At 40.0% G+C, this 15,766-nt stretch overlaps 1 protein-coding gene across 1 annotated transcript in view; it reads right to left on the bottom strand.

Annotated features, from left to right (window-relative positions):
• Positions 1-15,766, bottom strand: part of lonp2 (lon peptidase 2, peroxisomal) — a 65,350-nt gene that overhangs the window by 17,350 nt on the left and 32,234 nt on the right. Inside the window, exons 10-13 of the mRNA XM_061970264.1 lie at positions 12,259-12,400; positions 11,948-12,098; positions 6,568-6,691; positions 4,260-4,399 (exon numbers count right to left, since the gene is read on the bottom strand). Of these exons, the coding sequence (XP_061826248.1) occupies positions 4,260-4,399; positions 6,568-6,691; positions 11,948-12,098; positions 12,259-12,400 (557 nt within the window). The remainder of the gene's footprint in view (positions 1-4,259; positions 4,400-6,567; positions 6,692-11,947; positions 12,099-12,258; positions 12,401-15,766) is intronic.

Consider the following 15,766-nt stretch of genomic DNA (forward strand, 5'->3'; position numbering starts at 1 on the left):
CGATATTATCAGCCGATAAATGCTTTAAAATGTAATATCGGAAATTATCGGTATCGGTTTCAAAAAGTACAATTTATGACTTTTTAAAACGCCGCTGCACGGAGTGGTACACGGTCGTAGGGATAAGTACAGAGTGCCAGTAAACCATAATATCTACGGCTTTTCACACACACAAGTGACTGCAAGGCGTACTTGGTCAACAGCCATACAGGTCACACCGAGGGTGGCCGTATAAACAACTTTAACACTGTTACAAATATGCGCCACACTGTGAACCCACACCAAACAAGAATGACAAACACATTTCGGGAGAACATCCGCACCGTAACACAACATAAACACAACAGAACAAATACGCAGCACCCCTTGCAGCACTAACTCTTCCACGACGCTACAATATACACCCCCCTCTACCCACCTCAACCTCCTCATGCTCTCTCAGGGACAGCATGTTCCAAATTCCAAGCTGCTGTTTTGAGGCATGTTAAAAAAAAATAATGCACTTTGTGACTTCAATAATAAATATGGCAGTGCCATGTTGGCATTTTTTTTTTCATAACTTGAGTTGATTTATTTTGGAAAACCTTGTTACATTGTTTAATGCATCCAGCAGGGCATCACAACAAAATTAGGCATAATAATGTGTTAATTCTACAACTGTATATATCGGTATCGGTTGATATCGGAATCGGTAATTAAGAGTTGGACAATATCGGAATATCGGATATCGGCAAAAAAGCCATTATCGGACATCTCTAGTTACAAATGTATCATATTTTAGACTTAGACTTAGACATACTTAATGATCCACAAAATAAATTGTTTCACACAGTAGCACAGTTACAAAGGATGGAAAGGACAATGCAGGTATAAAATAGACTAAAAATGTACATTAGTAGCATTATAAAATATAACATATATGTAATATTTACATATATGTACAGTATGATATATTATATTATGTTTATATCATATATACAATATATAACAATTACCATGTACAATATTACAGTATATGTAACAGCTGCAGCATAAAATAGATAGTAGATCCAGCAGAAAATAGACATTATAAACAAAGAGAGGTAGCTAACATAAAAGGTGTTTTACGCAACAACTTCATTTTTGCATAAATTAAAATAAACTTAAAAAAACAGCAATGATGTCAAAGTATTATCTGACTCCCATTGCCTCTTATTAAATATATTTCCATAAATAAATAATCTGCTTTATCAAACTCTTTCTCGGAGAATAGATTTTCACATGCAGTTTTACAACGTTCCCACTTCAATTAATGATTATTACTTTACATGAATTAAAGGGCGCACAACCTCAGGGCTACAATAAGGGGGAAGATCATCGTCAGTATAATTATATTAAAGTACCAATCTAATGGATAAACAAGTTGACTTTATATGAACTGTGTTTCATTGTATCCGTTAAACCATATCCAACTGTATTTACAGTCCCCAAAGCATGTGAAAATACCGCCTAAACATCCACAAAATGCCACAATTTTAGACTGCCACTTTGAATATTGCCCACCGCATTGGCAATTTCCGTAGAATTAGTGGGAACGCGTCTGCACTCTGATCATGTCAGCATACCGCATGGCAATGTGCTGTCTATCATTCACAATCCTTATGTAAGACAAGAGCACGTTTTTCTTTTTTTATGCATGCGTAAATACCACCGTTTGTTTCAATGAGCGATGATGATTTGATTTTAGTGTACAAGCTCGGTCATTGAACTGAACTCATAAGCTGAGGTACTCGTGTAATTACATCATGATGATTTGCTAACATGCGCATTATTACACATTGTTAGTATTAACAATACTTCTTAACTCAGTATTCCTACAACTAAACTGCAGTTTACTGCTTCTTTGCATCGGCTAGCATTTCACTGTAATGACAATAAAAGTGTGTATCAGAAAAAAACGTGTTTTTTAGGATACTATGCATGCAGCTTAGTAGATGACATGTTTTTGTATATAGTTATTGCATAGTGTGAATGTATCTTCTCTTTACAGTTATTCTGTGGAATATTTTAAATGTTTTATTCTATTATTTACATTGTATTGTACCGGTACTGTTTTTTTTTAATTGTACAGTATTTAATTGTAGTTTGTTCAGCATGTAAACTGGGTGACACGTTATCTTATAAATTAAAGAGAACCGCAAAAAATACTATTATATTTATTTTGTAAGCATATGTAAATTGCAGATGAAGGGTTGCACCATATAAAATTCCCCTCAGGGCGCCACTGCCACAGCAAAACATTGCAGATGATACAGTATCTTTTGTGTCCGGTCCAAATACTGATGCCATCAATGAAAAACTACATTTAGACTTGGAGTTCCTGCATGGGAATCATCTAACACAGAAGTCCTCAAACTTTTTGGCTCGGGGGCCACATTGGGTTAAAAGAATGTGGCCGAGGGCCGGGTTATCTATTCGCACGCACGCAGCGGAAGATGAATGCCACATAAAGAAGAAGCTTATCGACTGTGGGGTCGGGACGGACTAAAAAGGCGGATGCACGCAATATGAGTGCCGTGTGTAATGTTCTATATTTTCAATGGAACATTTAAAGTTTTGGTGTTGTTTACTGCCATCATATTGCAGTCTACACATATCTCTTATGTATGACTGCCATTTACTGGTCACACTTATCATTACACCATGTATCAAATAAAATTGCTTCAAGGTCAGTAAGCACAACCAGAATTATGTCGTACATTAGGTTATAAGGCGCACCGTCGATTTTTGAGAAAATGAAGGTATATTAAGTCCGCCTTATAGTCCGAAAAATACAGTACAACCACATCTCTTCAGGTTAAATGAGCAGTGGTTTGATCTGCCACTACTCTCTTTTCCACAAACAGCAGCGCAGTAATAATCAACAACAGACCGAGGGTAACCAACTACTACTTTGTGCTGCTGCTGCAGCGGGAACACTGCGAGTACCTGGGCGGTCAGTGAGTGTGAAATCCCATGGGGCCTTGTTTCAAGAGTTTTGTTGTGTTGCCATTGTTCAGTCGGTGCCTATAAAAGTACAAAATCTGGTACCTTCACCCATCTAACACTTAATACAGTGTTTTTCAACCACTGTGCCGTCAGATATTGTCTGGTGTGCCATAGGAAATTATGCAACTTCACCTAATTGGTCCAAAAATAGTTTTTGCAATTGAATAATTATAATAATGTGCCGTTGTCTAGTGCCTGTGCTGTGTAGAGCTTGGCAGGGTAACCATGTAAAACTCCATATCAGCAGGTAGTTCATTGCTTTGTAGAAGTCGGAACGCGTCAAGGATGGTTTGTCGTGATTCCAATATGCAGGGCACAGCGGGAGACAGCGTGCAGGTAAAAATGTATGTAAGGCTTAAACCAAAAATGAACAAAAGGCAAGTCCCGCTAGGAAAAGGCACTGAAGCATAGGGATGGCTATGCGAAACAAAAGTAAAACTGAACTGGCTGCAAAGTAAACAAAAACAGAATGCTGGACGACAGCAAAAACTTACAGCGTGTGGAGCAGAATCCATACATGACATGACAATCAACAATGTCCACACAAAGAAGGATAGCGTACGCACAACCTAAATAGTCTTGATTGCGAAAACAAAGCAGGTGCAGGCAATAGCACTCAAAGGAAGGCGTGAAGCTGCTATAGGAGAACACCAACAAAACATGAAGGGTCACCAAAATAACAGCGCAAGACAGACACTAAAGCACTACACACAGGAAACAACAACATACTCAAAATAAAGCACAACAACCTGGTGGAGTTTCATTTTTTAACCTTTTCTGCTGGTGGTGTGCCTCCGTATTTTTTTTTTTAATGAAAAAAGTGTGCCTTGGCTCAAAAATGGTTGAAAAACCCTGACTTAATAGACTCTCACCTGGGATGGAAATGTATTCCTGTCCTAACCTTAGAAAACAAAAACAATTGACAAAAGAGAAAGCTCTGTCACTACTTCATGTCTTCAAAACGGGCATTGAAAACCTAAACAAAAGCCTTGAAGCACATGACGTACCCAATAGTTGTGTTCCACTCTGCTAATTGCAATACTAATAGTGCTCACGTCATGCATTTGTGTCTTCTAATCCCTGAGGTTTAGGCTTTCAATATCATTTGAACATATTTCGTGCTGCGACGCTGTAAATACTTCCTTGGAGTGTGAAATGAGTGAAAGATTTCACGCAGTGCAGCTCAAGGAGCCAAGAGAATGTGTGCACGTCCTTTATCTGCAGCATCTTACCTGCCTGCTGTGTTTGACTCTCAGGGGACAGTTCCTCTCCTTTGGAATCTCTTTGGCCTTCAGCGATCTTAACAGCCACAGCACGACAGATTGCTCCGATCTTCCTCTCCAGGGAGCGCACGCCCGCCTCACGTGTGTACCTGTCCAGGTAAATAATGTCCATAGAGAGAGGTCAAACACTGCTCACCTGCAAAAATCATTGCTTGTTTTACAAAACCCAAAACCAGTGAAGTTGGCACGTTGGGTAATTTGTAAATGAAAACAGAATACAATGATTTGCAAATCCTTTTCAACTTATATTCAATTGAATAGACCAGTGTTTTTCAACCACTGTGCCGTGAAATACTGTCTGGTGCGCCGTGGGAGATTATATAATTTCACTTAATTGGGTAAAACATTTTTTATGCTAACCGGTAATTATAATCCGCAAATGTGCCGTTGTTGAGTGTCTGTGCTGTCTAGAGCTCGGCAGAGTAGTCGTGCAATACTCTTCCATACCAGTAGGTGGCAGCAGGTATCTAATTGCTTTGTAGATGTTGGGAACATGGTTTGTCGTGATCCCAATATGCAGATGGCAGCAGGAGGCAGTGTGCAGGTAAAAAGGTATCTACTGTATTTTTCGGACTATAAGTCGCAGTTTTGCGACTTATAGTCGACTTATACTCAGGAGCGACTTATGTGTGAAATTATTAACACATTATCGTAAAATATCAAATAATATTATTTATCTCATTCACGTAAGAGACTAGACGTATAAGATTTCATGGGATTTAGCGATTAGGAGTGACAGATTGTTTGGTAAATGTATAGCATGTTCTATATGTTATAGTTATTTGAATGACTCTTACCATAATATGTTACGTTAACATACCAGGCACGTTCTCAGTTGGTTATTTATGCCTCATATAACGTACACTTTTTCACCCTGTTGTTCACTATTCGTTATTTATTTTAAATTGCCTTTCAAATGTCTATTCTTGGTGTTGGCTTTTATCAAATACATTTCCCCAAAAAAAGCGACTTATACTCCAGTGCGACTTATATGTTTTTTTTTCTTCTTTATTATGCATTTTCGGCCGGTGCTACTTATACTCCGGAGCCACTTATACTCCGAAAAATACGGTAATGCTTAAACCAAAAATAAACAAAAGGCATTGAAGCTTAGGGAAGGCTATGCGGAACGAAACTAAAACTGAACTGGCTGCAAAGTAAACAAAACCAGAATGCTGGACGACAGCAAAGACTTACAGCGTGTGGAGCAGCAGACGGCGTCCACAAAGTACATCCGTACATGACATGACAATCAACAACAAAATAGGAGTGCAGGACAAGAACTAAAACAGTACACACAGGAAAACAGCAAAAAACTCCAAATAAGTCACAGCGTGATGTGACAGGTGGTGACAGTACACCTACTTTGAGACAAGAGCTATAGTGATGCATGCTTGGTTATGGTTTGAATTAATATCCAACAATTGGGAGAACGACTTTTTACTGTCAATATTGGGTGCTTAGTTTCATTTTTTTATGTTTTCTGCTGGTGGTGTGCCTCGGGAGTTTTTCAATGAAAAACATGTGCTTTGGCTCAGAAAAGGTTGAAAAACACTGGAATAGACTGCAAAGACAAGAATAGACTTCCCAAAGTCTCGACTTAAACGTGTGGACAATGCTGAAGAAACAAGTCCATGTCAGAAAACCACCAACCAATTTAGCTGAACTGCACCAATTTTGTCAAGAGGAGTGGTCATAACGTCCGCAGGAACCTACCACATAGCAAAGGACATACACTATTTGATTACCTTTTTATTCGACAGTTATTGAAATATCTTGTGTGACATCATGCACAAAAGTGCACTTTATTTGTTTTAAACTATTGTAGTGGCGTTCTGTACAAAAAGTGCACTTTAATTTAGTGTTGTTTTAATAAGTCATCTTAGTGACATCATGCACAAAAGTGCACTCATAGCTTGTTTTAAAATGTCTCTGACAATCTTGCACTTTCTGTTTGGAAATGACATGAATGTTTGTGCCACTGCTTAATAACTGTTTAATAAATACACTTTTGCTAAATTGACTTAGTTGTGATTTCCCTCTCTGCATGAAAGTTTAAAATGAGCATATATTAATGCAGTATGAAGAAGAATGTTTTAATGTAGACACATAGAATCATCATACTGCTGTGATTATATGCATCAAGTGTTCATTCAAGGCTAAGGCAAAAATATGGAGATATATATGGTGCATCGTGACATGGCCTAAAAATATTGAGATATTAATAAAAGGCCATATCGCCCAGCCCTATGTGTACCTGCTTATAATCTCCTTGGTTGTGTCCGCTGGTAAATGCAATTGCTCAGCTGTCAATCCGTGCTGCTCCAGTTGGTTTGGGATCAGGTGCCTGTGAGCTATCTCCACCTTCTCCTGGGTGTAGCCTGGAACACATTTTGAGATATGATGTTGTAAAATCAGTTGGATTCTCAGTCGAGTTTCACCAATACTTTTTCTCAATTTAGTCTTGTCAATCAGCTTATATCACCAGGTGCGTGGGAGGAAGTTAAGTTCAAGTTAAAGTGCCAATGATTGTCACGCACACACTAGGTGTGGCGAAATTATTCTCTGCATTTGACCCATCACCCTTGATCACCCCCTGGGAGGTGAGGGGAGCAGTGAGCAGCAGTGGTGGCCGCGCCCGGGAATCATTTTTGGTGATTTAACCCCCAATTCCAACCCTTGATGCTGAGTGCCAAGCAGGGAGGTAATGGGTCCCATTTTTATAGTCTTTGGTATGACTCGGCTGGGGTTTGAACTCACAACCTACCCATCTCAGTACCCTGAGAGAACCCACACAACATGCAAACTCCACACTTTTTGGTGCATTTTAATCAAACTTGAGTCGTTTTTTCCTGCTTAATCAAGCCAACAAATGTTGGAATGGTTTGTCTTAGCGGGAAATGTACCAATCAGCTTTCAGCATAATGCTGTCAGAACTACAGTTGGAGTGTAAACAGACTGAACCACACGCCATTGGTTTACCTCAAGTGGTTTTAAAAGTGTGAGGCAGTCCTCCCTTAAAGACGACATTAGAAACAGAAAATAACCTCTCTTTAATATCTATTATGATGATTTTAATCAACGTTTGAGGAGGAACTGCACTTTTTTTGGAATTTTGCCTATAAGTCACTTTTCCTTTGGCCAGGTTAATGTCACTGTGGTTTTTGCTGAAACAGTCATTTATCCTATGCGGATAAGTCTCCATTCCAATAGAGAGTATATATTTTGCTGTTTATTTAATATTATCATTATTGTTAACTGACTTGAATTGAATTTGTTTCCAGTGTTGTTCCCCTCATTGTGTGTTTAACTTTGCAAGTTAAAAGAAATGTTAAAAAGCCAGACAGCGGGCATGATTCTAGCTTGTGTTTATCATCATAAACAATCAAATTGAGAATGTATTTGTTGCCTATTTGTTTGGTGGAAAGTTGTGCATTAAATATAGATACATATTTACCTGTGTATATACAGTACAGGCCAAAAGTTTGGACACACCTTCTCATTCAATGCGTTTTTATTTTTATTTCCATGACTATTTACATTGTAGATTGTCACTGAAGGCATCAAAACTATGAATGAACACACGTGGAGTTATGTACTTAACAGAGAAAGGTGAAATAACTGAATACATGTTTTATATTCTAGTTTCTTCAAAATAGCCACCCTTTGCTCTGATTACTGCTTTGCACACTCTTGGCATTCTCTCCATGAGCTTCAAGAGGTAGTCACTTGAAATGGTTTTCACTTCACAGGTGTGCTTGAAGCTCATCGAGAGAATGCCAAGAGTGTGCAAAGCAGTAATGAGAGCAAAGGGTGGCTATTTTGAAGAAACTAGAATATAAAAAAAGTTTTCAGTTATTTCACCTTTTTCTGTTAAGTACATAACTCCACATGTGTTCATTCATAGATTTGATGCCTTCAGTGGCAATCTACAATGTAAATTGTCATGAAAATAAAGAAAACGCATTGAATGAGAAGGTGTCCAAGCTTTTGGCCTGTACTGTATATGTAGTGTTGATGTAGCAAGCTTTTTTTGCCGTGTTTCTTACAACAATTCTGTGGGGAGAGCTTTACATGTAGCTTTGCTACATTTAATCGAGAGTAACTAGTAGCTTTGCTTACGACATTTTCCAAGACGCCTGCTTTAACTGCTGCCTTCTCTGCATCCTGGAACCACGCCAAACGATGCCAAGCCATCATTGATTTTTTTCTTAGTTTTTGTGTAATGTTTGAATTTGGAACATGTTTATTTTGTCTTTAGAATAGGTCGTGGGTCAATAAAATTTTTTTTTAAATGTATATATCTTCTGGCTGCACTTTGGACACTTCTGATTTAAAACGTTCCCAATTTTGTGACCTCGACTCTCTGTCCTCCTCCTGACAATTAGTGAATGTATGCACTGGTTCAAAATCCTCCCTAGCAGTGGCTGTGTCAAACTGTATACCGTATTTTCCGGAGTATAAGTCGCACCGGAGTGTAAGTCCCACCTGCCGAAAATGCATAATAAAGAAGGGAAAATACATATATAAGTCGCATTTTTTGGGGAAATGTATTTGATAAAAGCCAACACCAAGAATAGACATTTGAAAGGCAATTTAAAATAAATAAAGAATAGTGAACAACAGGCTGAATAAGTGTACGTTATATGACGCATAAATAACCAACTGAGAACGTGCCTGGTATGTTAACGTAACATATTATGGTAAGAGTCATTCAAATAACTATAACATATAGAACATGCTATACGTTTACCAAACAATCTGTCACTCCTAATCGCTAAATCCCATGAAATCTTATACGTCTAGTCCAGTGGTTCTTAACCTTGTTGGAGGTACCGAACCCCACCAGTTTCATATGCACATTCACCGAACCCTTCTTTAGTGATAAATAAAATGTAGTTTTTTTTCCAAATTCACGACAAAGTTATGTTTTTTTTTTACTGTTGCACAAAATGAACCGTGCATGGACATAACATTGTTCAAAGAACAAAACTAACACAGTGCATGAACTCACAACAAATGACACACCTGCAAATCAGATGGAAAATTAGAGGGAACATTGTTTGGGGGTATCCATAGTGCGCCGATAAGGAGAAGATTTTATTTACAAGATGAGTCGGGTGTGTCTTGACCTCCGCGGCGCAGGCTCCACCGAACCCCTGAGGTCGACTCACCGAACCCCAGTGACGTGCGGTGAGGTTGATGGCTGGTGAGGCACTGACTTCATCACAGTCAGATTTACAAACATATGAACCCTAAAGAGTATCTTATTCACCATTTGATTGGCAGCAGTTAACGGGTTATGTTTAAAAGCTCATACCAGCATTCTTCCCTGCTTGGCACTCAGCATCAAGGGTTGGAATTGGGGGTTAAATCACCAAAAATGATTCCCGGGTGCGGCGCCGCTGCTGCCCACTGCTCCCCTCACCTCCCAGGGGGTGAACAAGGGGATGGGTCAAATGCAGAGGACAAATTTCATTACACCTAGTGTGTGTGTGACAATCATTGGTACTTTAACTTAACTTTAACTTTACACATACAAACTGTAGCACACAAAAAAGCACATTTAATAAAAAAAACGTTATTATGGTCTTACCATTACTTATAAATAAAGTCCATGCGCCGCAACTAAAGCCCTCACTTCAACTTTCCACGTGCAAGATTGAATCTATTTTAAAAAGTGTAACCGAGGGTTTATAAATGTCGCCTATACTGTATGAAACTACAAAATAACAAACACGGAGGCTCCAGTTTACACGAGGACCACTTTATTTACCTTCTTTCAAAAACCTCCGCTCCACTCCAACGTGTCATCACTTCCGCTCTTAGCGCCTTCAAAATAAGAGCTCAAGGCATACACTGTATAACAGCGCATAACAGGAACTTAACATCACAAAGAGGAAAGCCCATGAAAATAGGTTACAAAAGTTATTTGATAAGAAGCCAAAAAGTGCAAAAACAATAATGTTTGTGTTGGAGGAGTTGTGAATTAGATACACCTGCAGTCTGCAGGTGTACCTACTGTTGTGGCCCTGCAGTCATTCACAACTCCTCCAACACGAACATTATTGTTTTTGCACTTTTTGGCTTCTTATGAAATAACTTTTTTAAATAGATTCAATCTTGCACGTGGAAAGTTTAAGTGTGGGCTTTAGTTGATACAACAATTCTACGGCGGGGGTGCAGGAGGCGGGATTACTGGAGCCTCAGCCAGTGCGTCTTTTGCAGCCGTTTTATGATCGCTCAGCACAAGAAATACGTTACACACATACAGTTGTTGACAAAATACACTGTACATTATATACCTCAGCTAACTAAACTATGGAAATCCATCCATTTTCTACCGCTTATTCCCTTGGGGGTCGCGGGGGGCGCTGGAGCCTATCTCAGCTACAATCGGGCGGGAGGCGGGGTACACCCTGGACAAGTCGCCACCTCATCGCAGGGCCAACACAGATAAATGTATAATATAATTCATATAGCAATACAGTCTCACTGCACCGTCTCTTTTCAGTATTTGAACGGCAAATGTGAAAATTCGGCGATTTTGAATAAAAATAATCTAAAACTGGTGAAGTTAAATACAAAATAACTTTATAGTATAAACACTGGATACATATAACAATTTAATTTTTTTTTTTTCTTTTTACTTTTTTTTTCTTTCCTGGAGTTTGCATGTCCTCCCCGTGACTGCGTGGGTTCCCTCCGGGTACTCCGGCTTCCTCCCACCTCCAAAGACATGCACCTGGGGATAAGTTGATTGGCAACACTAAATTGGCCCTAGTGTGTGGATGTGAGTGTGAATGTTGTCTGTCTATCTGTGTTGGCCCTGCGATGAGGTGGCGACTTGTCCAGGGTGTACCCCGCCTTCCGCCCGATTGTAGCTGAGATAGGCTCCAGCGCCCCCCGCGACCCCGAAGGGAATAAGCGGTAGAAAATGGATGGATGGATGATGTCAGGTGAGGCCCTGCCTGCACGTCACTGCCGAACCCCTAGGGTTCGATCGAACCCAGGTTAAGAACCACTGGTCTAGTCTCTTACATGAATGAGCTAAATAATATTATTTGATATTTTACGGTAAGGTCTGCCATCTGGGGGGAGGTCAAAGTAAAGCCGCTGCTCCTCCACATCGAGAGGAGCCAGATGAGGTGGTTCGGGCATCTGGTCAGGATGCCACCCGAACGCCTCCATAGGGAGGTGTTTAGGGCACGTCCGACCGGTAGGAGGCCACAGGGCAGACCCAGGACATGTTGGGAAGGCTGGCCTGGGAACGCCTCGTGATCCCCCGGGAAGAGCTGGACAAAGTGGCTGGGGAGAGGGAAGTCTGGGCTTCCCTGCTTAGGCTGCTGCCCCCGCGACCCAACCTCGGATAAGCGGAAGAAGATGGATGGATGGATGGATGGATTTTACAGTAATATGTTAATAATTTCACACATAAGTCGCTCCTGAGTATAAGTCGCACCCCCGGCCAAACTATGAAAAAAACTGCGACTTATAGTCTGAAAAATACGGTAATGTATCGTGATTGGAGATGCAGTCGAACATCTGCGGTGGATTCTGTCATTCACTCGTTTGAGATGAGTTGTACACCACTAAAGACACAATCATCAACATGAAATGTTTGGAGCTCAACTCACCAGGCACCTGCAGCACTTCCATCCTGTCCAGCAGGGCGGGGGGAATGGATGCTGTAGTGTTGGCGGTGGCAATAAAGAGCACTTGAGAGAGATCAAATGCCACGTTGAGATAATGGTCTGTGAAGCTGTGGTTCTGCTCCGGGTCCAGCACCTTGGGGAGCAACATTTCTGAAGCTTTAAAGAAGTCGTTTAAGTCGAGAGAAAAAATGTCTGTAACTGTATATATACAGCTTCCTAAGGGCCAACGCTGACAGGACATTTATCTTCATGCGCAATGACAAGAGTTTCACGAGTGATGAAAGAAAGCTGACCTCCAGCAGCGCAGCTGCAGGATCTCCTTGCAGGCTCTTGCCCAGTTTGTCCACTTCATCCAGAAGGAAGACTGGATTATTGACCCCCGCTGTCTTTAAACCATTGATGATGCGTCCCGGCATGCTGCCTACATATGTACGTCTGGGGAAACAAGAACATTTGAACTAAGACAAGAGGAAAAGGATAACGAGCATACGTTAAAATACTCTAACGCAAAGGTTTTAAACTCAAGGCCAGATCTGGCCCACAAAAGCATGGTAATAATATGCATAATAAAATACTTTATCTCTTCTTACTAAATGTATCTGTTCTTTCCATTTTGACAGAAAAAAATAAATGCACTGCATGCAATTGTGTATCTTTTTAAACGTGAATATTATCCATCCATCCATCCATTTTCTACCGCTTATTCCCTTTGGGGTCGCGGGGGGCGCTGGAGCCTATCTCAGCTACAATCGGGCGGAAGGCGGGGTACACCCTGGACAAGTCGCCACCTCATCGCAGGGCCAACACAGATAGACAGACAACATTCACACTCACATTCACACACTAGGGCCAATTTAGTGTTGCCAATCAACTTATCCCCAGGTGCATGTCTTTGGAAGTGGGAGGAAGCCGGAGTACCCGGAGGGAACCCACGCAGTCACGGGGAGGACATGCAAACTCCACACAGAATATCCAATAATGCATTAAACATTAGATTATAATTTACAGTACAGGCCGAACGTTTGGACACCTTCTCATTGAATGCGTTTTCTATATTTCCATGACTATTTACATTGTAGATTGTCACTGAAGGCATCAAAACTATAAATGAACACATGTGGAGCTATGTACTTAACAAAAAAAAGGGGAAATAACTGAAAACATGTTTTATATGCTAGTTTCTTCAAAATAACCACCCTGTGCTCTGATTACTGCTTTGCACACTCTTGGCATTCTCTCGATGAGCTTCAAGCACACCTGTAAAGTGAAAACCATTTCAGGTGACTACCTCTTGAAGCTCATCGAGAGAATGCCAAGAGTGTGCAGAACAGTAATCAGAGCAAGAAACTAGAATATAAAACATGTTTTCAGTTATTTCACCTCTTTGTGTTCATTCATAGTTTTGATGCCTTCAGTGACAATCTACAATGTAAATAGTCATGAAAATAAAGAAAACACATTGAATGAGGAGAAGGTGTGTCCAAACTTTTCGCCTGTACTATATTCAAAACATTTACTTTTTGGTTAAATTACAAATAAATACAGTAAACTCTTGTTTATTAATATTAATTGACCGTGATAAATGCATTTATGCAAAGTAGGAATCATTCATTGCAAATCAAATATGTTTATAGCTAAAGCATAAACAACTGTTTACAACATTTTAAAAACATTTGTTCAACATTATGAGAGCCCTTAGTGAAATCACAGCACTGTATCATCACTATCTGATGTATTACTCTCCAAAACTGTGCAGTGTTGTTTGTAACATTGAGATATAGAATAGAATGGACTTTATTGTCATTATATTTGCATATAACGAGATTAAGGACTCCAATTTAAGGTGCGGTAGTGAAAACAAATATGGGATAGAAATAAATTACACAAGAGGTAATAAAGATAAAACTAAGAATTGAAATAAACAGACTACTATCCAATAGAAATAATGAGCAATCCTGTACAATATACAAAACACTAAAGAAATACAAAATACTGTACAATATACAGAACAAGACAAGAGTACCTGAGTAATAAATAACAATCAGTGTCGGACGTACTGCACTCGAAGGGTAATATTGCACAGGAGGGTATTAGGGTAGGATATTGTATAGGGGTGAATTATTTAATTCATTCAAATATTGAATTATTCATATAAAAATAAAGGGGGGCTAAAACAAATACAGATGCATCTCCACGGCGTCCTATCAATAGTGAGTCACACTCAGGCAGTCCAAAAACATAACAGAGACGAAGCAGAAGAACGAAGAAGAGACATGGCGACGACGAGTAAGAAGAAGAAGTACGCTTGCAAGTCCCAAAATGATTGGAAAAAATAATTTCAGGACAGCTCGAAGGGGAAGGGGTATGCTGCCTGCACATTTTGTACATCAGACTTCTCCATTGAACACGGTGGCCGAACGGATATACTCATTCATGAACGGATTATTTATATATATATATATATATATATCAGTGACGTGCGGTGAGGTTGATGGCTGGTGAGGCACTGACTTCATCACAGTCAGATTTACAAACATATGAACCCTAAAGAGTATCTTATTCACCATTTGATTGGCAGCAGTCAACGGGTTATGTTTAAAAGCTCATACCAGCATTCTTCCCTGCTTGGCACTCAGCATCAAGGCTTGGAATTGGGGGTTAAATCACCAAAAATGATTCCCGGGTGCGGCGCCGCTGCTGCCCACTGCTCCCCTCACCTCCCAGGGGGTGAACAAGGGGATGGGTCAAATGCAGAGGACAAATTTCACCACACCTAGTGTGTGTGTGACAATCATTGGTACTTTAACTTAACTTTAACTTTACACATACAAACTGTAGCACACAAAAAAGCACATTTAAAAAAAAAAACGTTATTATGGTCTTACCTTTACTTATAAATGCGCCGCTGTTGTGCTGGATTAATGAACCCCCTGATGGGAGTGTTATGTCAACTAAAGCCCTCACTTAAACTTTCCACGTGCAAGATTGAATCTATTTAAAAAAGTGTAACCGAGGGTTTATAAATGTCGCCTATACTGTATGAAACTACAAAATAACAAACACGGAGGCTCCAGTTTACATGAGGACCACTTTATTTACCTTCTTTCAAAAACCTCCGCAACGTGACATCACTTCCGCTCTTAGCGCCTTCAAAATAAGAGCTCAAGGCATATACTGTATAACAGCGCATAACAGGAACTTAACATCACAAAGAGGAAAGCCCATACAAATAGGTTACAAAAGTTACTTAATAAGAAGCCAAAAAGTGCAAAAACAATAATGTTTGTGTTGGAGGAGTTGTGAATTAGGTACACCTGCAGTCTGCAGGTGTACCTAATGTTGTGGCCCTGCAGTCATTCACAACTCCTCCAACACGAACATTATTGTTTTTGCACTTTTTGGCTTCTTATGAAATAACTGTTTTAAATAGATTCAATCTTGCACGTGGAAAGTTTAAGTGTGAGCTTTAGTTGATATAACACTCCCGTCAGGGGTTGCCGTGCATTCTACGGCGGGGGTGCAGGAGGCGAGCCTCAGCCAGTGCGTTTTATGATCGCTCAGCACAAGAAATACGTTACACACATACAGTTGTTGACAAAATACACTGTACATTATATACCTCAGCTAACTAAACTATGGAAATGTATAATATAGTTCATATAGCAATACGGTCTCACTGCACAGCAGACCAGCAGTTAGCCGAGTCCGTCCATGTTGAGGCACTGAGTGACGTGCCTCGACTGGCTGCTGTTCACCGCACCATCTCTTCTCAGTATTTGAACGGCAAATGTGAAAATTCAG

This window comes from Nerophis lumbriciformis, linkage group LG10, assembly GCF_033978685.3.
Source record: "Nerophis lumbriciformis linkage group LG10, RoL_Nlum_v2.1, whole genome shotgun sequence".
In the NCBI taxonomy this organism is placed as follows: domain Eukaryota; kingdom Metazoa; phylum Chordata; class Actinopteri; order Syngnathiformes; family Syngnathidae; genus Nerophis; species Nerophis lumbriciformis.